The sequence below is a fragment of the Scyliorhinus torazame genome, chromosome 16, assembly GCF_047496885.1.
Source record: "Scyliorhinus torazame isolate Kashiwa2021f chromosome 16, sScyTor2.1, whole genome shotgun sequence".
Classification (NCBI taxonomy): domain Eukaryota; kingdom Metazoa; phylum Chordata; class Chondrichthyes; order Carcharhiniformes; family Scyliorhinidae; genus Scyliorhinus; species Scyliorhinus torazame.
Window position 1 is genome coordinate 158,219,129 of NC_092722.1, and position 23,532 is coordinate 158,242,660.

Genomic DNA, 23,532 nt, shown 5'->3' on the forward strand with positions numbered 1-23,532 from the left:
GAATCACGTTTCATGTTGTTACAAGGATTTTAACAAGACTTTTGACAAGGTCTCACATGGCAGACTGGTCAGGACTGTACCAGTCCGGAGGATATAAAGGCTTGGATCCAAAATTGGCTCGGTAACAGGAAGCAGAGGGTCATGGTAGATGGTGTGTTTTTTTTATGACTGGAGAGCTCTTTCCATTGGGGGTCTTAAGGGTTTAGAGCTGACTCCTTTTTTTCTAGGTATGTCAATGATTTAGGCTTAAGTGTAATCGTCATGATTGAGAAGAATGCAGATGCCACAAAAACTGGTCAAGTAGTTTCTAGTGTGGGAAAAGGCTGTAGACACTGGCATGTTTTGTGCACTGGCTATCGGGCTGGGGTACCTGCATTGATGTTGGTAGGGAGCACAGGGGCCCGGGGAACCTCCATAGTGCGTTGGGGCTTGTGGTAGTAGGGGGTCATGACGGGGGCCTCGCAGATCGGAACACCATTTAGAAATAGCGTCCCGATCTCCTTCTGCACTGAGGAATTCTGACGAGCAGAGCTCCTCAGTGCACAAAATGGGGCTATGTGTGGCCTTGGCCGTGTGATCCCCGCTGAGGCCCCCAATAAAACATGAGTAGCATTTTATAGCCTTATGTTTCTTGGCGCTGCGAGCACTGGGAAACACGCAGCTAAACCTGCTCGCTGTGGGACTTGGTTCGCTTTTACTAAAGTCCCGCCCACGATGTTTTGATTATAACAGAGATTTTGTTCAAAGCAGGGCAGTACGAGGTGTTAAATTTTCCTGGATGTAATGTGTTCAGGATAGATAGGAAAGGAAGGAAATAGGGGGTAGTGGCGGTATTGATTAACAAGACAATTACACTGCTGGAGACATTAGATATCTCAGAGGGGCCAAGGGCAGAAACTATTTGACGAGAGTTAAGGAACAGAAAATATACAATTACGTTGCCTGTTAAAACCTATAGACCACAATCTAATGGGAATTTTATTACACTGCCTCTCTCTCCACAGATGCTGCCAGATCTGGTGAGTATTTCAGCCTTATGAGTATCTTTTTAATTTCAATCAGCATATGGATTTGGAAAATCAGATGGACAAACGTAGCCGCGATGAGAAATTCATTGAATGCGTTTGGAATATTTTGTTAGAACAACACATTCTGGCATAGGTGAATGCCTTCTTCCACACTGAGCTCCAGCAGCTTGGCGTCAAAGCTCCCTAGTTCCTTGGGAGTTTTGATTTTTGCACACCCCTACCCCCAGAAGACAATGTGCTGTACTTTTGCCAGTAATGAGTCCTTTTGCGTCCAGTCATGTACCTGGGCAGTAGTGACCGGCAAGGTGTCCATGAAGTTAACCGTCACAACAACTTTGTTGGCCTTCCCTGGGCATGTCGGCAACGGGAGCCCACTCAGCGTGTCCCCATTTGCAATCTACAAACCTAAGCAATGTCTGAAGGCCTACTTCTACGCTGCTAGCAACAGGGCCTATCGTTGATTCCGGGTGGACATTAATTTTTTTTTTAATACATTTTTTAATTGGGTTTTCGAACATAGTGGCTGGGATTCTCCGAGCCCGCACTGGGTCGGAGAATCACCAGTGACGCTGGAAATTCCCACCAAGCGGCTCCGACGCCGGGACGCGATTCCCCAGCGACCGGAGAATCGGTGCCAGTCGCGCACGCACGCCAATTCTCAGCGATCGACAAGCCGAGTTCCCACCGAATTCCGCCGGCGTGGTTCCAACCTGGTACCACCCGGTGGGAGTTTGGATCCGCGGCCATGGTGGCCGTCCTGGTGAATGCGGGGGGATCAGACTCCGGGCGGGGTCTGCACGACGGCCAGGACTGCGATCGGGTGCTACAGATCGGTGGGCAGGCGTGAACTGGAGAGGGCCAACCTCCTGTGCGGGCCCGCTTTGTCGCTGTGCCATGTTATGTGGCACTGGCGCTGAAATGGGCTCTAAGCGCATGAGCCGGCGTGGAAATGGGCACCACGCGTATGCACTGACCTGCGCCAGCAGGGCAGGGCCTCTTATCGGTACCGGAGAGCGCGCAGCACTCTGGCGCCGTGCTGGTGCCCTGTGGCCCCCCGGGTGACACTAGCACACTCCCATCCAGGATATTGGTGTCAATGGAGTTTAGATGCAACTCTTCTTTCTTGTACAGGTCACACCTGGCCCAGAAGAGATCCCAATGGTCCAGAAATCTGAAACCCTCCCTCCTACACCACTGGTTCAGCCACGTGTTTAGCTGCACTATCCTCCTATTTCTAGCCTCACTGGCACGTGGCACAGGACATAATCCTGAGATTACAAACCTAGAGGTCCTACTTCTTAGCTTTCTGACTGTGACTCATCAGCCACATTCATCTGAAGATATGCTTGAGAAGGATTGCTAAATATTTAGCTCCTAATAGTCCGGTCAATGGATCTTCGATAAGTTGTGGAAGATAAGTCAGCACACAATACTGGGTTGATTGTGGTTTTAAAATCCCCACATAATCTTACTGAAACATCCCTCTTTAACACAGGAATGATTAGTGTCACCCAATCACTGGTGGTAACAGGCTCAATGACGCCTATCTCAATTAACCTGTCAAGTTCTTCTTCCATTTATGGCCAGATGGCAGCTGGTGCCGTATGTGCTTTAAGAAATTGTCTGCCTTGATCTTGAATTTCACTTCAACTCCAGTGATGGATCCTCATGACTCCTCAGATACTTTGTTTCCATCTTCAGAAGTGTTGTATATCATTCATAGAATCAACAAGTTGGTTCACGATGGCCCAGTTTAGCTTTATCTTCCTTAATCCTGATCTACCAAACAATGCTGGAAAGTGTCCTTGGGCAACCTGGAGAGGAAACCCTGCTTTTTGACCATTAACTTCCACAAGCATCTTGATGTATTCTTTCAGTGGCAAGACCTGCTTGGTGTATGTCCTCAAGATGACATCCAATAGTTGTAAAGGTCGCTGTTTTAGCTTCTAACTGCATATTCTCTCAGGTATGAGTATTGCTGCAGTTCCCCATTCACTCCCACCCGTTAAGTTTTGAGTAAACCCAAAAGCGTTGCTGGTCTATTTTCACGGGTACGATACCAAGATTCAATTATTTAAACTGACTTGACACCTTGTCCTTTAGTGAGTCTTCAGTTTTATAACTTAACTGGTAAACTTGACTAGCTGTGTTTAGCTGTGTTTTCTCGGTACATTTCTTCTATGCTGATGAAGGTTGGTGTGACCAGCAGGCCTTGACAATGTGGCCCACTTTGCCACAACTTTTGCATTTATCTTCCTTACTCCAAGACTCTCCTGCTGAATGTCCAATCAGAGTACAATGATGACGCACTAGATTTTTGGCAGACCTGCTTCTTGCAGCCTCCATTTTATGAACTTCCAATCAACAAGCCTCTTTCTCTGTAAGTTCCATGGAAGTAGCGATTTCCGTGGAAGAGGTAGGTTTCAGGATTAATGTACTTTCAGTCAACAATTTTGTTTGGATGGCTTCATTTCTGATACCACAGACCAATCTATTGTGGTGTATCATCAAATGTTTGACTAAATTCACATAGTGTTGAATTGAGAAATGCTTTCCCCTTCTTCTTGTGCATAACGTTGGAACCGGAATTTTTCAGCGATTAGCAGCGGAAGGGGAAAGAAATGTCCTTGCAAGGTTGTCATTCACTCTTTGTAGGTCTTTTCTCCTGGTTTAGCTGGGTGGACTGGATTTTATAACAACATGAATGTTTTTTACCTAACCAAGCTGAGAAATATCGAAGTATACATGTTTTCTGATGTCTGATTTGCTACAAGATACAGTTGGAACCTTTCCTCATAAGAATTCCATGCCTCATAATCCTCATCAAACGAGTCCATGGCACAACTTTTTCCTGCCATTTTTCAGACCCCGTTTCCCTGATTTGGACTTTTTCAGCCTTTCTCCCTTCCATTTATCCTCAAGCTAGCAATCCCCAAGCCTATAAGCAAGGCAGTTCTTTCCTTTTCTGAACTATCGGTTCCCGAGCAGTAGGTTGCAGCCTTCTAGGTTCCCGTTACCACAGTCTGTTTGCAGTGCCATATGCATGATCCCCACAGCTTCTACCCACTACAAACAATAAGTAAACCTGAAAATGTTTATATTGTTTACGAGATATACGCCAGTAACTCACAGTTATGTCCCCATTTATTTTTGAAATCCTTATTTCGCACTAGGGACTGTCACGATCAGCCGATTGACTCGCTGATGCCTCTCTACGATCTGAACAGTTTTCTTTTTTTTTTACTTGACACAAATCAGTCGATGATTTTTGGCCCAAGTATCGATGATGGTTTTCTTTAGACCTCCAAACCTTCGTATATAGTTGTTTATGGCCCGAATCCTCATCGCCAGCTTCCTCTTCTGTTATATATTTATTGTTGCCGCAAAGAGAAAAGGAAATAGAGGTGCCATGTTTTAACTTCGTAAAAACATAGTGCAGGGTTTATTCAGAGATATTGCTGCTACAGAGTAATACGCTGAACTGCTCAAAACCCTGCTGCAGTGGCGACGCAATTATTTATGAATGGTATTCAGTCCCTGAATGTGATTTACGGAAAGATATTGAGAACATTAGACTCTGCTGCAATGTCCCCGACAATTATGGAGTGTGTGAAAGTTCAGCTTAGATAAATAGATATCAGCTAGTTGAATGAGGGACAAGAGTGTGATGGGAGCTCAACTAATTATCCCTCAGTGAGGGGTGAAATTACTCAGGTGAGGAGGCAAAATTATTGAAAGAGGATCAACATCTTATTTTACATTACTCATTTCCTCATTTTCTCATTGTAACTAGATGGAATAACATGTGGAGGGAGGCTTGAGACTGAAAGTGGATCATTTACCAGCCCTAATTATCCAGAACCGTATCCCAATAATGCCAAATGCATTTGGTACATTCAAGTGGCCAAACGGCACAGAATAACTTTGAAATTGGATGGTTTTCAGTAAGTAACTGTATTTCCACTCGTTCATTGTCACTGTCAGAGGCAGCTAGAGCTGAATACACACTAAGGAGTCTGAATACCTTTAAATTAGTATCTTCCCCACAGTTAATGTTTCTGTTTTGTCAATGAGAAAGGACAATCACGGTGATCGACAATGTAAAATTTCCAGAATGGAACGAAATGGACCCATGTGATGCATCAGACCATCTGGCCAGATGTGTTGTGGAATCAGAAAACATGACAACATGTAAGGGAAGCTTTCGGCCACATTGTGGCTATAGGGGGTCTTTGAAAGAGCTGTCCAATTAGACATATTCCCTTTCCCTTCTCACATTCCAGTAACATATTCCTTAATGGAGCGTTTGTAAATTCCTCTTCACTATTTTAGGCGACACCTGCTTCCCCGGTGTTGAATACAATGAAGCCAATCAAAATCCATCCACTTACACCGGAGTTAAAATTGGGCCAAATGTTTCAGCTGGAACCTAAACAGCTGTTAACCTGTTGAAGTATTTGGCTCATAGATTGGAGAATTAATCAGGATTTGAGTTATCCAAATAATGAAAGATGCTGATATCTGACCAGCCATAGGTCTTCCAGCTGGGGATGGTCAGTAAGACAGCAGTGATGCCTCTTGCCCATGAACCAATTTTTTGAAAAACAGTCACTAATATTTAATCCTGTTCAGTCAACCACTAAAATACAATATTTGACGTAATTTCATTTTGATTTATTGTCACATGAACCGAGGTACAGTGAAAAGTTTTGTTCTGCATACAGTCCTGGCAGATCGTTCCATACATGAGGAATATAGAACATAGAACATTACAGCGCAGTACAGGCCCTTCGGCCCTCGATGTTGCACCGACCTGTGAAACCACTCTAAAGCCCATCTACACTATTCCCTTATCGTCCATATGTCTATCCAATGACCATTTGAATGCCCTTAGTGTTGGCGAGTCCACTACTGTTGCAGGCAGGGCATTCCACGCCTTACTACTCTCTGCGTAAAGAACGTACCTCTGACATCTGTCTTATTTCTATCTCCCCTCAATTTAAAGCTATGTCCGCTCGTGCTAGACATCACCATCCGAGGAAAAAGGCTCTCACTGTGGAGACCTACCCTATCCAATCCTCTATCTTGTATGCCTCAATCAAGTCACCTCTTAACCTTCTTCTCTCTAACGAAAACAGCCTCAAGTCCCTCAGCCTTTCCTCGTAAGATCTTCCCTCCATACCAGGCAACATTCTGGTAAATCTCCTCTGCACCCTTTCCAATGATTCCACATCCTTCCTATAATGCGGCGACCAGAATTGCACGCAATACTCCAAATGCGGCCGCACCAGAGTTTTGTACAGTTGCAACATGACCTCATGACTCCGAAACTCAATCCCTCTACCAATAAAAGCTAACACACCGTACGTCTTCTTAACAACCCTCTCAACCTGAGTGGCAACTTTCAGGGATCTATGTACATGGACACCGAGATCTCTCTGCTCATCCACACTGCCAAGAATCTTACCATTAGCCCAGTACTCTGTCTTCCTGTTATTCCTTCCAAAATGAATCACCTCACACTTTTCTGCATTAAACTCCATTTGCCACCTCTCAGCCCAGCGCTGCAGCTTATCTATGTCCCTCTGTAAGTTGTAACATCCTTCCGCACTGTCCACAACTCCATCGACTTTAGTGTCATCTGCAAATTTACTCACCCATCCTTCTACACCCTCCTCCAGGTCATTTATAAAAATGACAAACAGCAGTGGCCCCAAACCAGATCCTTGTGGTACACCACTAGTAACTGGACTCCAGTCTGAACACTTCCCATCAACCACCACCCTTTGTCTTCTTCCAGCCAGCCAATTACTGATCCAAACTGCTAAATCTCCCTGAATCCCATGCTTCCGTATTTTCTACAGTAGCCTACCATGGGGAACCTTATCAAACGCTTTACTGAAATCCATATACACCACATCAACTGCTTTACCCTCATCCACCTGTTTAGTCACCTTCTCAAAGAACGCAATAAGGTTTGTGAGGCACGACCTACCCTTCACAAAACCGTGTTGACTATGTCTAATCAAATTATTCCTTTCCAGATGATTATACACCCTATCTCTTATAAACCTTTCCAAGATTTTGCCCACAACAGAAGTAAGGCTCACTGGTCTATAGTTACCGGGGTTGTCTCTACTCCCCTTCTTGAACAAGGGGACAACATTTGCTATCCTCCAGTCTTCCTGCACTATTCCTGTAGACAAAGATGACTTAAAGAACAAAGCCAAAGGCTCAGAAATCTCTTCCCTAGCTTCCCAGAGAATCCTAGGATAAATCCCATCCGGCCCAGGGGACTTATCTATTTTCACACTTTGCAGAATTGTTAACACCTCCTCCTTATGAACCTCAAGCCCTTCTAGTCTAGTAGCCTGAATGTCAGTATTCTCCTCGACAACATTGTCTTTTTCCTGTGTGAATACTGCCGAAAAATATTCATTTAGCACCTCTCCTATCTCCTCGGACTCCAAGCACAACTTCCCACTACTGTCCTTGACTGGCCCTACTCTTACCTGAGTCATTCTTTTATTCCTGACATATCTATAGAAAGCTTTAGGGTTATCCTTGATCCTACCTGCCAAAGACTTCTCATGTCCCCTCCTGGCTCTTCTTAGCTCTCTCTTTAGGTCCTTCCTAGCTAACTTGTAACTCTTGAGCGCCCTAACTGAACCTTCATGTATCATCTTTACATAAGCCTCCTTCTTCCTCTTGACAAGTGTTTCGACTGCCTTAGTAAACCACGGTTCCCTTGCTTGACCACTTCCTCCCTGCCTGACAGGTACATACTTATTAAGGACACGCAGTAGCTGTTCCTTGAACAAGCTCCACATTAACATTGTGCCCATCCCCTGCAGTTTTCTTCTCCATCCGATGCATCCTAAGTCCTGCCTCATCGCATCATAATTGTCTTTCCCCCAGATATAACTCTTGCTCTGCAGTATATACCTATCCCTTTCCATCACTAAAGTAAACGTAATTGAATTGTGGTCACTATCACCAAAGTGCTCACCTACCTCCAAATCTAACACCTGTCCTGGTTCATTACCCTGTACCAAATCCAATACGGCCTCGCCTCTCGTTGGCCTATCTACATACTGTGTCAGGAAACCCTCCTGCACACATTGGACAAAAACGGACCCATCTAAAGTACTCGAACTATAGCGTTTCCAGTCAATATTTGGGAAGTTAAAGTCCCCCAAAACAACTACCCTGTTGCTTTTGCTCCTATCGAGAATCATCTTTGCAATCCTTTCCTCTACATCTCTGGAACTTTTCGGAGGCCTATAGAAAACCCCTAACAGGGTGACCTCTCCTTTCCTGTTTCTAACCTCAGCCCATACTACCTCAGTAGACGAATCCTCATCAAACGTCCTTTCTGCCACCGTAATACTGTCCTTGACTAACAATGCAACCCCTCCCCCTCTTTTACCACCTTCCCTGAGCTTACTGAAATATCTAAACCCCGGCACCTGCAACAACCATTCCTGTCCCTGCTCTATCCATGTCTCCGAAATGGCCACAACATCGAAGTCCCAGGTACCAACCCATGCCGCAAGTTCACCCACCTTATTCCGGATGCTCCTGGCATTGAAGAAGACACACTTTGAACCACCTTCCTGCCTGCCGGTACACTCCTGCAACTTTAAAACCTTACTCATGACCTCACTACTCTCAACCTCCTGCATACTGGAGCTACAATTCAGGTTCCCAAGCCCCTGCTGAACTAGTTTAAACCCTCCCGAAGAGCATTAACAAATTTCCCCCCCAGGATATTGGTACCCCTCTGGTCCAAGTGTAGACCATCCCGTTTGTAGAGGTCTCACCGACCCCAGAATGAGCCCCAATTATCCAGAAATCTGAAACCCTCCCTCCTGCATCCTCCCTGTAGGACATACAATGATACACAATGTAATACATAGACATATACATCTAGTAAAGAATACTGAGCATAGTGCTACAAGAGAGAAGATGCGTGGAGAGGTCAGTTCAGTCCATAAGAGTCTGGTAACAATGGTGAATAAGCCATTTTGAATCTGTTAGTGTTGAATCTTCTGCCAGATGGAAGAAGTTGTAAGAGTGAATAACCCGGGTGGGAGGGGTCTTTGCTTATGTTGCCCACTTTCCCAATGTAGCGGGAGGTGTGGACAGAGTCAAGGATTGGAGGCGGGTTTGCATGATGAACTGGGCTGTGTTCACAACTCTCTATAGTTTCTTATGGTCTTGGGTCGAGCAGTTGCCATACTGTAAACATCACTCCGTGTAAGTGGTTTAATCTCCCGATTAAACCATGGTTATCCGGTCGGGGAATGCATGCACGCATTTATTGTCACGCTTACTGACACACTTACTGATGAAGTCTGTGACGGTGGTGACATACTTGTCTAGGTTGGCCACTGAGTTCTTAAATATAGACCAGTCCACTGACTCCAAGCAGTCGCATAGGAGCACTTCCTTTACCTCAGACCAGCATTGTATGATCTTCTTAACCGGATTTTCTTCTTATATGCCGCGAGAAGGAGCACCTTCTTGTTGTCTGATTTTCCGCTTTGCGGTTAGGTGCTGGATCGGTAGGTGCCCTTGAAGTTTTGTGTAGCAGTGATCAAGGACATTGGGTCCTTGTTGGTACAAGAGATGTATTGGTGGAATTTTGGCAGTGCACTCTTGATGTTGGCCTGGGTGATGTCCCCGGCCATGATGAATAAAGTCTCCAGGTATTCTGTTTCACTGTTATTTATAGCGGTGTACAATTCATCAAGCACCCTCTTCACATCCTGGGGTGGGATGTAGACCGCTGTGATGATGGCAGAAGTGAACTCCCGTGGAAGGTAGTATGGGTGGCATTTCAGAGTCAGATATTCCAGGTCCGGAGAGCAGGAGTTCGCCAGGGTCGCCAAGTCTCAGGTGGAGTTGATGAGGAGACAAACCCTTCCACCCTTCGCCTTGCCCGATGCCGCCATACAGTCCATCTGGTGAATTGAGAAGCCGTAACGCTGTATGGCACAGTCCAGTGAGGCAGGGAACAACCATATCTCTGTGAAGCAGAGTGCATAGCAGTCTCTTGCTTCCCTCTAAGAGTTAATCTTAGCGTTAATGTTGGCATGCTTGTTTTTGATCGCTTGGATGTTTGCCAGGCGTATGCTGGGGATAGGAGACTTGAAACCGCGTTGTTTTAGTCTCACCTGCAGATCGGCGCATTTCCCTCCCTTACTAGGTTGGTGGCTGCTTCCGAATGGTCTCGGAATCCGATGGAAGAAGTCTAACCCTGTGGAAGGTAAGTAGTTGCGTCTGGAGGGATCCAGGGGTGCGGGGGGTGGGGGGGGGGGGGGGGGCAGGTTCACAATCCGGTTGGGCTCCGGGATTCTGCGTGGACAGGTCTACCTTTCGGCATGAACGGGTCCTCACATGGAGTCTTCGCTGTTTTGGGGATGTTTATGCCTTGTTTGGGTTGTTGGCTGGGTCTTCCTGGGTCAGGTTGGGCCAGGTTACGTGGTCGGTTCCAGCATTAATGGCTGGGTTGGGCATTCCTAAGGTTAGGCCACGACCTAGACCTGGTCGGGCCGATTTGTCAATTCAATATTCTGCCGCAGTTAAACATCTTTGCGATTCCGTTCAAACCTGAGGCACATTTACTGAGGATGTTGTGTAATGGTTGGTCCATAGGTAATTTTCCACAAGTATCCTGCTGCGAAAAAGTTGCAGATTTCTCCAATTATCTGGGTCTTAATTTTAAGCTCTCCTCGATGGGTTTTGAGGCCAAAGGAGGTAAGCGTGAAATTGCATGGACTAGTATTCGTCTGGAATGCTGCCCACATTTTACAGTGGCATGGACAAGGCCTCGGAGGGAAAACCTGCCCCTGCCCCTATTAAGACCTCTACGTGGCAATTTGCAGGCCATTTAAGGACGGTTTCCACCCAGCCTAGATTTTCAGCTTGGCAGGTGCCAGGTAGCTAGTGTGGGAAGCAGATAAAATCACGGCCTCCATCTCGGGGAGGAACATGGCCGCCTCCATCGAAGGCACCCTTCTGACTGGGGCTGCCCTCCCTTCATGGACAAAACACCTCCGGACATCGCTCCTCACTGGCCGATCCCTTGATAAAGCACTTACCATGCTCACCCTCCCCCCCCACCCCTCCCCACCCTCACTCCCCCCTCTATCCTGCGATGCCTAAGGCATGCCCTACCCTCCCTCCCTGGGAGCCCTGCCATTTAACTCACACTGGCTCCCTGCACTTCGTCCCGGGCACGGTGCTGCAGTGTTTCGTCCGGCCACTGCTGCGCTATACCTGGATGGGCTGGAGAGCTGTGATTGGCTGACAGCTCGCCAAGGTGGGACATCCAAACCTGGCCAATCAATATTCATTTAAGAGTGAAATGACATTGGGAATGTCGGAGATGAATTCCCTGCCAAGTCTCTGAATACTGGGAGTCGATCCCCCACCATCTGAAAAAGTCAGGCCCTGATGTTGAAAGGCCTCAAGGGAGGTGAAAATTCCTTTCCTGATTTCAAGCAGAGTGTAATGTTCAGTCAAATCAAACTAAGCAGAAAGCCAAGTCACAGATCATTAAAACAGAGCAAACACGAACAAAAATATTCTAAAAGGCTATTGGAATGCTCACCTTTATATTGTAAGGAATAGAATATAAGTGGAAAGAAGTCACTTGGCAACTATATAATGTCCTGGTTAGACCACACCTGATGCACTGCAAACAGTTCAAAGCAGCAAATCTTCAGAAGGATATTGATTTCTGAGCAAGTGCAGCATAGATTTTCCAGCATCATACCAGGAATGCAAGAGTTATGCTCCAGTCAAACTCTGTAAATGAGAATTGTTAATGTTCTGACGTGAAAAGATTGCCAGGGTTCTAGGAAGTGGGACATGGTGGAATGCTCCTCCAATGAGCCAACATGGATATGATGAGTCAAATCTCCACTTTCTGTGCAACAAATATTTAATGATTGGATAAGTTTGGAACTCATGATCGGCGCCAGATCTGTCTTAATTCTATATTCAAATTAATAAAATCCTGTTCGCCACTGATGTGATGCAATGTGGGGAAAAGGCAGGTCTTTGTAGTTAGGTCAATGATCAAACACTAAATAATGGTGTGGAGATGCCGGCGTTGGACTGGGCTGGGCACCGTAAGAAGACTCTCCAGTCGCTCCATCTGGACCTGGAACGACTTAATTACCTGCAAAGACTCACCTTCAAAGTATCGTCTTGCATCACTTCTGAACCCACTTCTTCATTCACCTATGGAAGGAGATGCACTCTGAAAGTTCGTGATTCGAAACAAACCTGTTGGACTTTAACCTGGTGTTGTACAATTTCTTACTAAATAATGGAACAGATTCAATGGGTCAAACGTCCAACACCTATTCCTAAGTTCCAATGTTCCTAAACAGTTAGGGTTGAGAAATGGAAATTTATATTTTGGCATCTTTCTTGATTGTAATAAATGGCAGGGAGAAATATTACAAGAATATTCAGTTGGGTGATTAAATACAAAAGGTTATATCAATGTTAAGGTAAATTAACATTGTTAAGAAAGATTGAGTGAGTGAATGGCTGTTCCATGTTTCATGCATTCTTATTATTTGAAAACATATCCTACTCTCTCAATGTTGTTTGTAGATGTGTGTGTATATATGTTGCCCAGATTATGAAGTAAATTGTTAATTGTAAACGGTGATTACTACAAATACATTTTCAATTTACTATCATTCTCTCCCCAGGCTGGAAGCATCATTGTGGTGCTCGAACGATTATGTTGCAATATATGATGGAGCTTCAACAAATTCTCCTCTGATTGCAACAATATGTACTGGATCAAACCACACATTTACATCATCGTCCAACACTATGACCATTTATTTTAAATCTGATCACCTTAAAACGAGTGCTGGCTTTACTGCACGTTACTACTCTCAGCCGTTGTTTCAAAGTAAGTCTGTAAAATTTCGGGCCTTGTGCAATATAGTTTAAATTAGCACGAATGTGTGGTTAGTTTGAGGAGCCACTAGGCATCAACTAAGGCATGGATCAATTGCATTTCACCTTAATTGAATCCAGTTACTTAATTTAGTGTCATCAAAGAGCATTTAAGGAGAAAATAAATGGGTTGAGGACATATTTTTCAAATCTTCCCATTTGAAGTACCTGGGAATTTCTTGCTTCACAGGACAAATTCACCTGTGCCTGGCTCCATCCTCGATCTGAGGCCCCGGGTGGGTGTAGCCCTGGCAGCAGCAGCGCATCCACGGTGTTGCTGCTGAATAGAGAGGAGCTGCAGGCCTCTGATTGGATGGCAGCTCTCAGCGACAGGGACCTCTGCACCCCGGGCATTTCATCCTGGCGGATGACCTGTTCCTGGCCTGTTAACTGCTTGAATGATGCAAGATGAGTTGGGCCTTCTCGGAAAGACGCGATGCAGGTGGCTCACTGAATATACAGCTACCAATTGAGACCACTGTCACCTAAATAAGACTCCCCTCACTGTGTTTTTATGGAATTGCCTGAAACATCTCAGGCGCAATCGAATGGGCAGCACGGTATAGCACAAGTGGATAGCACTATGGCTTCACAGCTACAGGGTCCCAGGTTCGATTCCCCACTGGGTCACTGTCTGTGTGGAGTTTGCACGTTCTCCCCGTGTCTGTAGGTTTCCTCCAGGTGCTCCGGTTTCCTCCCACAGTCCAAAGACGTGCAGATTAGTTGGATTGGCCATGCTAAATTGCCCTTAGTGTCCAAAAAGGTTAGGAGAGGTTATTGGGTTACGGGGATAGGGTGGAAGTGAGGGCTTAAGTGGGTCGGTGCAGACTCTATGGGCCAAATGGCCTCCTTCTGTACTGTCTGTTCTATGTTCTATGAATGGAAACGTTTCTAACTTTTATTTGTGGCATGTTTTTTCGAAGTGTGATAGCGAGCGGAAACTGCCGTGAGCATCCATACCCTCGATCCGGCGAGGCCATCACCGATACGTTTGGAATACTGGATGGTTTAATATTTTGGGTTTTATTTTCATTGCTTCAATATCCGTGATACTGATGAGATTCGCTCTCGCTCCTGTGTCTCGTTTGCCATGAATTATCAATGTCTTTATAAGAACAGTGGTTAGCACAGTTGCTTCACAGCTTCAGGAACTCTGGTTCGATTCCCAGCTTGGGTCACTGTCTGTGCGGAGTCTGCACGTTCTCCCCGTGTCTGCGTGGGTTTCCTCCGGGTGCTCCGGTTTCCTCCCACAGTCCAAAAATGTGCAGGTTAGGTGGATTGGCCATGATAAATTGCCCTTAGTGTCCACAAAGGTTAGGTGGGGTTACTGGATTACGGGGATAATGTGGAGACATGGGCTTAAGTAGGGTGGTCTTTCCAAGAGCCGGTGCAGAGTCGATGGGCCGAATGGCCTCCTTTTGCACTGTAAATTCTGTGATTCTATGCAGCTTATTGCCCACCAGGAAGCCCGCAGGACGCTTCTCCTGGCATCTACTGGCCGCATCACACTCCCATTTGTGGCTTGGCCGGTAGATCGCGCCCATTATGTTCTAAACAACTATTTGTAAAGAAATTGATGTCAGCAAGAGGAGCCCGAGATCCAGGATCCAGAGCTTGAGCAGAAGCTGCAATCACTACATTGTATAGACAAAGCTGAGAGTTACATGGATAGCAAGGGCTTAAATTAGCAATAGAACAGGGTTTGAAAGTGGAGGTGGCAGAAATTTACATTCTGTGTCATCTAGGGTCCCATCTTGTCAGCCAGGGCTGTGGTTCATGTTATGGAGGGTGACCCACGCTCAGGAGCTGTTAGCCAAACAGAGTGCCATAGTAACTCAGAGCCACAGCAGTACCACCAGCATGGATGCCCACCTGGAAAAAGAGGATGCAGTGCATGGGCAGTGCCCTCATGAACAGGCATGTGGGACCTGGGGTTATCGGGGCTGGGGAGGTAGGTCCCAGTGATGAGCTTTGGGGAGAAAAGCAGGGGAAATTGATGAGGGCCGGTGATGCCATTGTTACAGAATGAACACTGTCACCAGTAGACCCCTCCATGGGCCTTTAACTGACCACACAATTCTGATGAAAGGTCACAATCTGAAGCATGTTCACTGTTTTTCTCTCTCCACAGTTGCCACAGTTGGGCCTGGTGAGTATTTACAGAATTTTCAGTTTTAATGTTTTCAACTAATGTTTGAAATTTTTGAGGAGGTAACAAGAGAACGTTGTTGGGGCAGCAAGGTGGCACAGTGGTTAGCATTGCTGCCTCACGGCGCCGAGGTCCCAGGTTCGATCCCGATTTTGGGTCACTTCCGTGTGGAGTTTGCACACTGTCCCCGTGTTTGCGTGGGTTTCGCCCCCAGAACCCAAAGATGTCCAGCGTAGGTGGATTGGTAACGCTAAGTTACCCCTTAATTGGAAAAAATGAATTGGGCACTCTAAATTTTTTTTTTAAAGTCGAAAAAAGGAAAGTGTTTCATGTTGTTTACATGGATTTTAACAAGACTTTTGACAAAGTTCCACATGACAGACTGGTCAGAACTGTAACAGTTCTTGGGATATAAAGGCAAAGGGTGGATCCAAAATTGGCTCAGTGGCTGGAAACCGAGGGTGATGGTAGATAAGCTTTTTGTGACAGGAGAGCATTTTCCATTGGGGGTCTTAAGGGCTTAATGTTGGCTCCTTTGTTTTTCTAGGTATGGCAACGATTTAGGCTTAAGTGTAGTTGTCATGATTTGAGAAGTTTGCAGATGACACCGTCATGATATTCAGGTGAACATCACAGCACATACATACACACATAATGATGGACAGATCAACGGACCAATCAACACACACAACACGACAGCCAATCACGGACAAGAGCATACACAGTACAAAGCAGGGAACACAACACTTCCTGGGCACTCGAGCAGGAGAGGGCTCAGGGCACAGACCTCACTGCCAGCCACTCAGAGGTTCACCATGTGCTGAATACCAGAGTTTAATATGTTAATAGTTCATTGAAATAAAACTGCGTTGTACCATTCGCAACCGTGTTGGTTCGTCTGTGTATCAGAGTACCCAACACTTCATGATACCAGGAGTGATTTGACACCTACCCACAAGTCGGCCATCCTGCGCCATGGACACCGTCAACACACCGCAGCCGCTGCAAGTCGCTGGGTACCTCGGCGTAAATTGGAAGCTGTTCAAGCAGCGCTTCCAGCTCTTTCTGGAAGCCAACGAAAGAGAGAGCGCCTCGGACACCAGAAAGATCGCCATCCTCCTTACCACCGCAGGGCAGCACACCATCCATGTCTACAACTCCCTGGTGTTCGCGGAAGGCGAGGACAAATCCAAATACAAGACGGTCCTTCTCAAACTCGACCAACACTTCAACGTCGAGGTCAACGAGAGCTTCGAGAGATATGTCTTCCAGCAGCGCCTGCAAGGTAAGGATGAGCTCTTTCAGTCATTCTTCACCCATCTCCGCATCCTCGCGCAGTCCAGCGGTTACGACACCACCTCAGACTCCATGATTCGGCACCAGATCGTTTTTGGGGTCGCCTCGGGCACCCTACGCCAGCAGCTTTTAAAAATGAAAGGCCCCACCTTAGCCTCCGCAATCGAAGCCTGTGCCCTGCACGAAAACGCGACTAGCCGCTATGCACAATTTCAGGCGACCGAATCGGCGCGGCGGGGGTCCTACGCGGCTGGATCGGCGAGCCAGGTGCCCCACGAGGCCAAACGGGTCCAGGCGATTGAGCTCCTCCCGGCCCGCGGCCCGGACGACGTCGGCCATTTCGCGCGCTTTTTGGGTCCTCCCGCGCTTGTGCGCGGCAAAACCTACGGCAACACTGAGGGACGTGATGCGCAGGCGCGCCCGACGCAAGACCGAACTGCGCATGCACAGTGGCGCAACGAACGTCATGACGTCACGACGTGTGGCAACTGTAGAGCTGCACATTTAAAGCGGCAATGTCCCGCAAGAACCCGACAATGCCTATGCTGTGGCAAGGTGGGCCACTACGCTGCTTACTGTCGAGCAGCTCAACCTGTCAATCTTCCACAACTCCTACAACCTCACAGGGACGTGCGGACCATTCAGCCTCCCCATTACAAATCTTGCCCAGATGACCGAGACGCCTTCTGTGTTGCGGTCATTGATGGGAACCGAGTTAACACGATCAATCCGGGTGATAACTAGTGTGCCACCCTGATGGTCAACCCGAATTCGTCGCCCACCTACTAGACTGGACTTATGAGACTGTTTATACATTGAACTCATGCAACCACTTTGTTAATATGTTTATGTTCTTATCGTTACAGGAATTTGTTTTATCGTTCAACATTTCCCCGTTCTTTGTTTATGGTACAACCTTGTTGTTATGTCACACCCGACATCGCCCCTTGTATAAATTAAGCCCCATGTACATGCTGTAAATATTGCACGCACACACATTTAGCTACACTCAGTACACATCTCTATTTATAATCACGTAGGCACATAATCCTGTAAATAAGGGGGGATGTCATGATATTCAGGTGAACATCACAGCACATACATACACACATAATGATGGACAGATCAACGGACCAATCAACACACAAAACACGACAGCCAATCACGGACAAGAGCATACACAGTACAAAGCAGGGAACACGACACTTCCTGGGCACTCGAGCAGGAGAGGGCTCAGGGCACAGACCTCACTGCCAGCCACTCAGAGGTTCACCATGTGCTGAATACCAGAGTTTAATATGTTAATAGTTCATTGAAATAAAACTGCGTTGTACCATTCGCAACCGTGTTGGTTCGTCTGTGTGTCAGAGCACCCAACACTTCAGACACAAAAATTGGTCATGTAGTGTGGGAGAAGGCTGCAGACTGCAAAAATGTATCAACTGATTCATCGGGCCTACTACAGAAAGGAAGGCAGGCAGGGGGTTTGGGTCTTCCGAACTTGATGTATTATTACTGGGCGGCGAATATGGGGAAGTATGGAGCTGGGTGAGAGGGGCTGACTACCAATGGGTCAGAATGGAGGAGAGTTTGGGTAGGGGGTCGGGATTGAAGGCGCTAGCAACAGCGCCGCTCCCGGCGGCCCAGGGGAAATACTCAGGGAGTCTGGTAGTAATAGCGTTGTTGAGAATTTGGAGGCAGTTTCGACAGCACTTCGGTTTGGGGGCAGGGTCAATGGATATCATAGATATCATAGAATTTACAGCGCAGAAGGAGGCCATTCGGCCCATCAAGTCTGCACCAGCTCTTGGAAAGAGCACCCTACCCAAGGTCAACACCTCAACCCTATCCCCAAAACCCAGTAACCCCACCCGACACTAAGGGCAATTTTGGACACTAAGGGCAATTTATCATGGCCAATCCACCTAACCTGCATATCTTTGGACTGTGGGAGGAAACCGGAGCACCCGGAGGAAACCCACGCACACACGGGGAGGATGTGCAGACTCCGCACAGACAGTGGCCCAAGCTGGAATCGAACCTGGGACCCTGGAGCTGTGAAGCAATTGTGCTATCCACAATGCTACCGTGCTGCCCCTATGCCGATATGCTTTCAGGGGAACCATATATTTGAGCCAGGGAAGTGGGATGGAAATTTTCGGAGCTGGGAGGAGAAAGGAATTAGGACACTTAAAGATTTGTTTCTTGGGGGTCGTTTTGTGGGATTGAAGTTGCTGGGAGCGAAGTATGGGCTGGAGCAGGGGGAAATATTTAGAAACGACAGGTTCGAGACTGTGCCAGAACGGAGATACAGAGCTTCCCAGTAGAGCCGGTTTCCACATGCTGGAGTAGGTGCTGACGACAGGGGGACTGGAGGAGAGGGTTGTATCAGCGGTTTACGGTGCTATTTTGGAGGCGGAGAAGGTGCCACTAGAGGGGATCAAGACAAAGTGGGAGGAAGAGTTGGGAGAGGGTATGGAGGAGGGGCCCTGGTGTGAGGTGCTCCGGAGGGTGAACGCCTCCATCTCATGTGCGAGGTTGGGGCTGGTACAGCTGAAGGTGGAATATAGAGCACACCTTACAAGGGCGAGGATGAGCCGGCTCTTTGAGGAGGTAGAAGATGTATGTGAACATTGCGGGGGGCCGCAAACAACGTTCATATGTTATGGTCCTGACCAAAGCTGGAGGATTACTGGAAGGAGGTGTTCAGGGTAATGTCTAAAGTGGTGCACGTGAAACTGCACCCGGGCCCTCGGGAGGCCATCTTCGGTGTGTCGGACCAGCCGGGGTTGGAAACGGGCAGATGTTGTAGCCTTCGTCTCGTTGATCACCCGAAGGCGGATCCTGTTAGGGTGGAGATCAACCCCTCCACCCTGTGCCCTGGCATGGGGGGGACCTGATGGAATTTTAACTGCTTGAAAGGTCAAATTTGAACTGAGGGGCAGGTTGGAGGGGTCCTACAATTCATGGCCGTTATTCATTATGCACTTTCGAGAATTGGATCACATCGAACATTAGTGGGGCGGGGGTGCTGGGAGGGTTGGGGGGAGAGGGACTGTATGTGTTAATGGTGACAATGGGTGATTCCTGATTCCTTGTTGTTATTTATTTATGTTAACATGCGGGCTGATGTCTGGGGTTTGGTGGGAGGATGGGATCGTTGTTATTGATATGGATATTGACAATACATTCGTTACTGATTATTGTTTATTGTTGGGTGTAAATTTGGGAGAAAATGTGGAAAAGGAGGAGAATTACAATATTTTTTTAAAAAACTGATTCGTCAGGTGTTCTGAAAAGTAGCAAAAGGAATTCAGTTTGGAGAACGTGAGTGGATGGATTCGGGAGAAAATAATTGATGCACGATCAATTAAACTCGAAGACGAGGTTGTATCATAACTGAAGGCTTTAATAGACTAGATCTGTTCCCCAGCAGCTTCGGTACAGAATGAGGGCTGCTGGAATGGCACCTGTTCTTATACCCTGCCTATCAGTGCAGAGCTACATACCAAACAGCCAATGGTAAACTCCTAGGTTTACCCAATGGTCTACAGCCTCTTGGGTACTGCAATACCTGATACTACCACATTCACCCCCTGTTAAAAAAGAGTCCGGCGGGGGTGGTGGCCAGTGGTTACAATTGCATTTAACATGGTATGATCAGATATGGAGGTACCGTGAGTATTTACAAGCGTGGAAGATACATACAGTCAGTGTTCATTTACAGTTACAGTTACAGTGTAGCAATCAGTCGGTTGGGTGGCCTGGTCGTCCTCCTGGATCGTCTGAGCCTCTGTGGTGATTCTGGTGGGGGCCCGGGCATCTGCGACTCCGTGAGCGTGGCTTCGTCCTCCATGGCAGCTTCGTCACCCCTAGACGGCGCTGGTGGGGCAAATAGGGCGTCGGTGGGTGGCATGGCCTAAGTAGGAGCGGCGGGAGGACCGACCCTCCAGTGAGGTGCTGTGGGGGGGGGGGGGGGGGGGGGGGTAATGGTTCGGGTGCGCGTGGGGTTCCGGCGGGTGCCAGGTCCTGGAGGGAGACTGTATCTTGCCGGCTGTCAGGGAACGCCGCGTAGGCGTACTGGGGGTTAGCGTGCAGCAGGTGGACCCTCGACCAACAGGTCCGACTTGTGCGCCCGCACGTGCTTCCGAAGCAGGATGGGTCCGGGTGTCGCTAGCCAGGTTGGGAGCGAGGTCCCGGAGGAGGACTTCCTGGGGAAGACAAGGAGACGTTCATGAGGTGTCTGATTGGTAGTTGTACAGAGCAGCGACCGGATGGCGTGGAGGGCCTCCGGGAGGACTTCCTGCCAGCGGGAGACGGGGAGAGTCCTGGACCGTAGGGCCAGTAGAACGGTCTTCCAGACCGTTCCGTTCTCCCTCTCTACCTGCCCGTTTCCCCGGGGGTTGTAACTGGTCGTCCTGCTTGAGGCGATGCCCTTGCTGAGCAGGAAATGACGCAGTTCGTCGCTCATAAAGGAGGACCCCCCTATCACTGTGTATGTACGCGGGGAACCCGAACAGCGTAAAGATACCCTGGAGGGCCTTGATGACGGTCATGTGGTCATGTCGGGGCAGGGGATAGTGAATGGGAACCGGGAGTTCTCGTCAATCACGTTCAGGACATACGTGTTGCGGTCGGTGGAGGGGAGGGGGCCTTTGAAGTCCATGCTGAGACGTTCAAAAGGATGGGAAGCCTTTATCAGATGCGCTCTCTCTGGCCAGTAGAAGTGCGGTTTGCACTCCGCGCAGATTTGGCAGTCCCTGGTGACTGTCCTGACCTCCTCGATGGAGTAGGGCAGGTTGCGGGCCTTAATGAAGTGGAAAAAGCGAGTGACCCCCGGGTGGCAGATGTCCTCGTGGAGGGCTCGGAGGGTGTCCACTTGTGCGGTGGCACACATGCCGCGGGACAGAGCATCGGAAGGCTCGTTTAGCTTCCCAGGACGGTCCAAGATCTCGTAGTTGTAGGTGGAGAGTTCTATCCTCCACCGCAAGATCTTGTTCTTTATCTTGCCCCACTGTGCATTATCAAACATGAACACCACCGACCGTTGGTCAGTGAGGAGAGTGAATCTCCTGCCGGCCAGGTAATGCCTCCAGTGTCGCACAGCGTCTACTATGGCTTATGCCTCCTTTTCGACCGAGGAATGGTGAATTTCTGAAGCATGGAGGGTACGGGAGAAGAAGGCCATGGGTCTGCCTGCTTGGTTGAGGGTGGCGGCCAGAGCTACGTCGGACGCATTGCTCTTGACCTGGAAGGGGCGGGACTCATCGATGGCGCGCTTCGTGGCCTTTGCAATGTCTGCTTTGATGCAGCAGAAGGCCTGGCGGGCCTCCGTCAACAGGGGGAAGGTTGTGGACTGGATTAGGGGTCGGGCTTTGCGTAGTTGGGGACCCACTGTGCGGAATAGCTGAAAAACCCGAGGCAGCGCTTCAGGGCCTTGGGGCAGTGAGGGAGGGGGAATTCCATAAGGGGGCGCATGCGTTCAGGGTCGGGGCCTATAACTCAATTTCGCACTACGTAGCCGAGGCGAATGGCTAGGCGGTCGGTGCTAAAGACCCATTTATCCTTATTGTACGTTAAGGATTTTCGCGGTCTGGAGAACTTTTCGGAGGTTGGTGTCGTGGTCCTGCTGGTCATGGCCGCAGATGGTGACGTTATCAAGATACGGGAACGTTGCGCGTAAGCCGTACCGGTCAACCATTCGGTCCATCTCGCGTTGGAAGACCGAGTCCCCATTAGTAACACCAAAGGGAACCCTTAAAAATTGGTAGAGCCGCCCATCTGCTTCGAAGGCAGTGTACTTGCGGTCACTAGTGCAGAGGGGTAGCTGATGGTAGGTGGACTTGAAATCCACCGTGGAGAAGACCTTGTATTGCGCGATCCTGTTCACCAGGTCGGATATGCGGGGGAGAGGGTACGCATCCAGCTGCGTAAACCTGTTGATGGTCTGACTGTAGTCAATGACCATCCTATGTTTCTCCCCGGTCTTTACCACCGCTACTTGAGCTCTCCAGGGACTGTTGCTAGCTTCAATGACCCCTTCCCGCAGTAACCTTTGGACCTCTGACCTGATGAAGGTCCGGTCCTGGGCACTGTACCGTCTGCAAATGGTGGCGACGGGATTGCAATCCGGGGTGAGGTTCGCAAACAGGGAAGGCGGGTCGACCTTAAGGGTCGCGAGGCCGCAGACAGTAAGGGCGGCTATAGGGCCGCAGAATTTAAAAGTGAGGCTTTGCAAGTTACATTGGAAGTCCAACCCCAGGAGTGTAGCCGTACAGAGGTGCAGCAGGACATAAAGGCGGAAATTGTTGAATTTCCTACCTTGGACAGTGAGGTTCGCTAGGCGGAACCCCTTTTTCTCCACTGAGTGTGACCCGGAGGCCAGGGAGATTCTTTGGTTTACAGGGTGGGTAACAAGTGAACAGCGCCTTACCGCGTCGGGGTGTATAAAGCTCTCCGTGGTCCCAGAGTCGATCAGGCAAGACGTCTCGTGGCCGTTGATGAAGATCGTCGTCGTTGCTGTTGTGAGTGTTCGAGGTCGATTTTGGTCCAGCGTCACCGAGGCCAGATGCAGCAGTTGTGGGTTGTGATCGGGCAGCATGTAGTCGGCTGTGCTGGGGACCTGGGGCCCCATCCAAGATGGCGTCTCCCATGGATCGCACATGGTGGTCGGGGATGGACAAAATGGCGGCGCCCATCTGTCCAGCGTGGCGTCTGAGGGCCAAGATGGTCACGGCCGTGGGTCAGGCATGGCACACGGATAGGGGGGTGGCGGTGAGTGCCGGCTGCCTGGGGCCCAAAGGGAAGGTTGCCGCGGCGGTCTGGAGTCATTGGAGACCGCGGCCACGGTTCGTGCTTGACAGTCCCCACAAAATGGCCCTTCTTGCCGCACCCTTTCCAGGTGGAAGTGCGTGCTGGACTGCGCTTGCGGGGGTGCTTCGCCTGCCCGCAGAAGAAGCAACGGGGCCCAACGGAGATAGCGGGCCATCTTACAGCGCAGGCCTGCAGGGACACGGGGAAGGTCAGTGGGGCTGCCGCTGCGGGATGCCATGCAACCCAGGGGGCCTC

General features: G+C 48.7%; 1 protein-coding gene across 1 annotated transcript in view; it reads left to right on the forward strand.

Moving 5' to 3' along the window:
- Nucleotides 1–56: 56 nt before the first annotated feature.
- The window catches only part of LOC140392308 (scavenger receptor cysteine-rich domain-containing protein DMBT1-like), a 107,581-nt gene continuing 84,105 nt past the window's right edge, over nucleotides 57–23,532 (forward strand). The window contains exons 1-6 of the mRNA XM_072477625.1: nucleotides 57–121; nucleotides 228–325; nucleotides 1,005–1,019; nucleotides 4,822–4,972; nucleotides 12,764–12,972; nucleotides 15,151–15,168. Of these exons, the coding sequence (XP_072333726.1) occupies nucleotides 57–121; nucleotides 228–325; nucleotides 1,005–1,019; nucleotides 4,822–4,972; nucleotides 12,764–12,972; nucleotides 15,151–15,168 (556 nt within the window). The remainder of the gene's footprint in view (nucleotides 122–227; nucleotides 326–1,004; nucleotides 1,020–4,821; nucleotides 4,973–12,763; nucleotides 12,973–15,150; nucleotides 15,169–23,532) is intronic.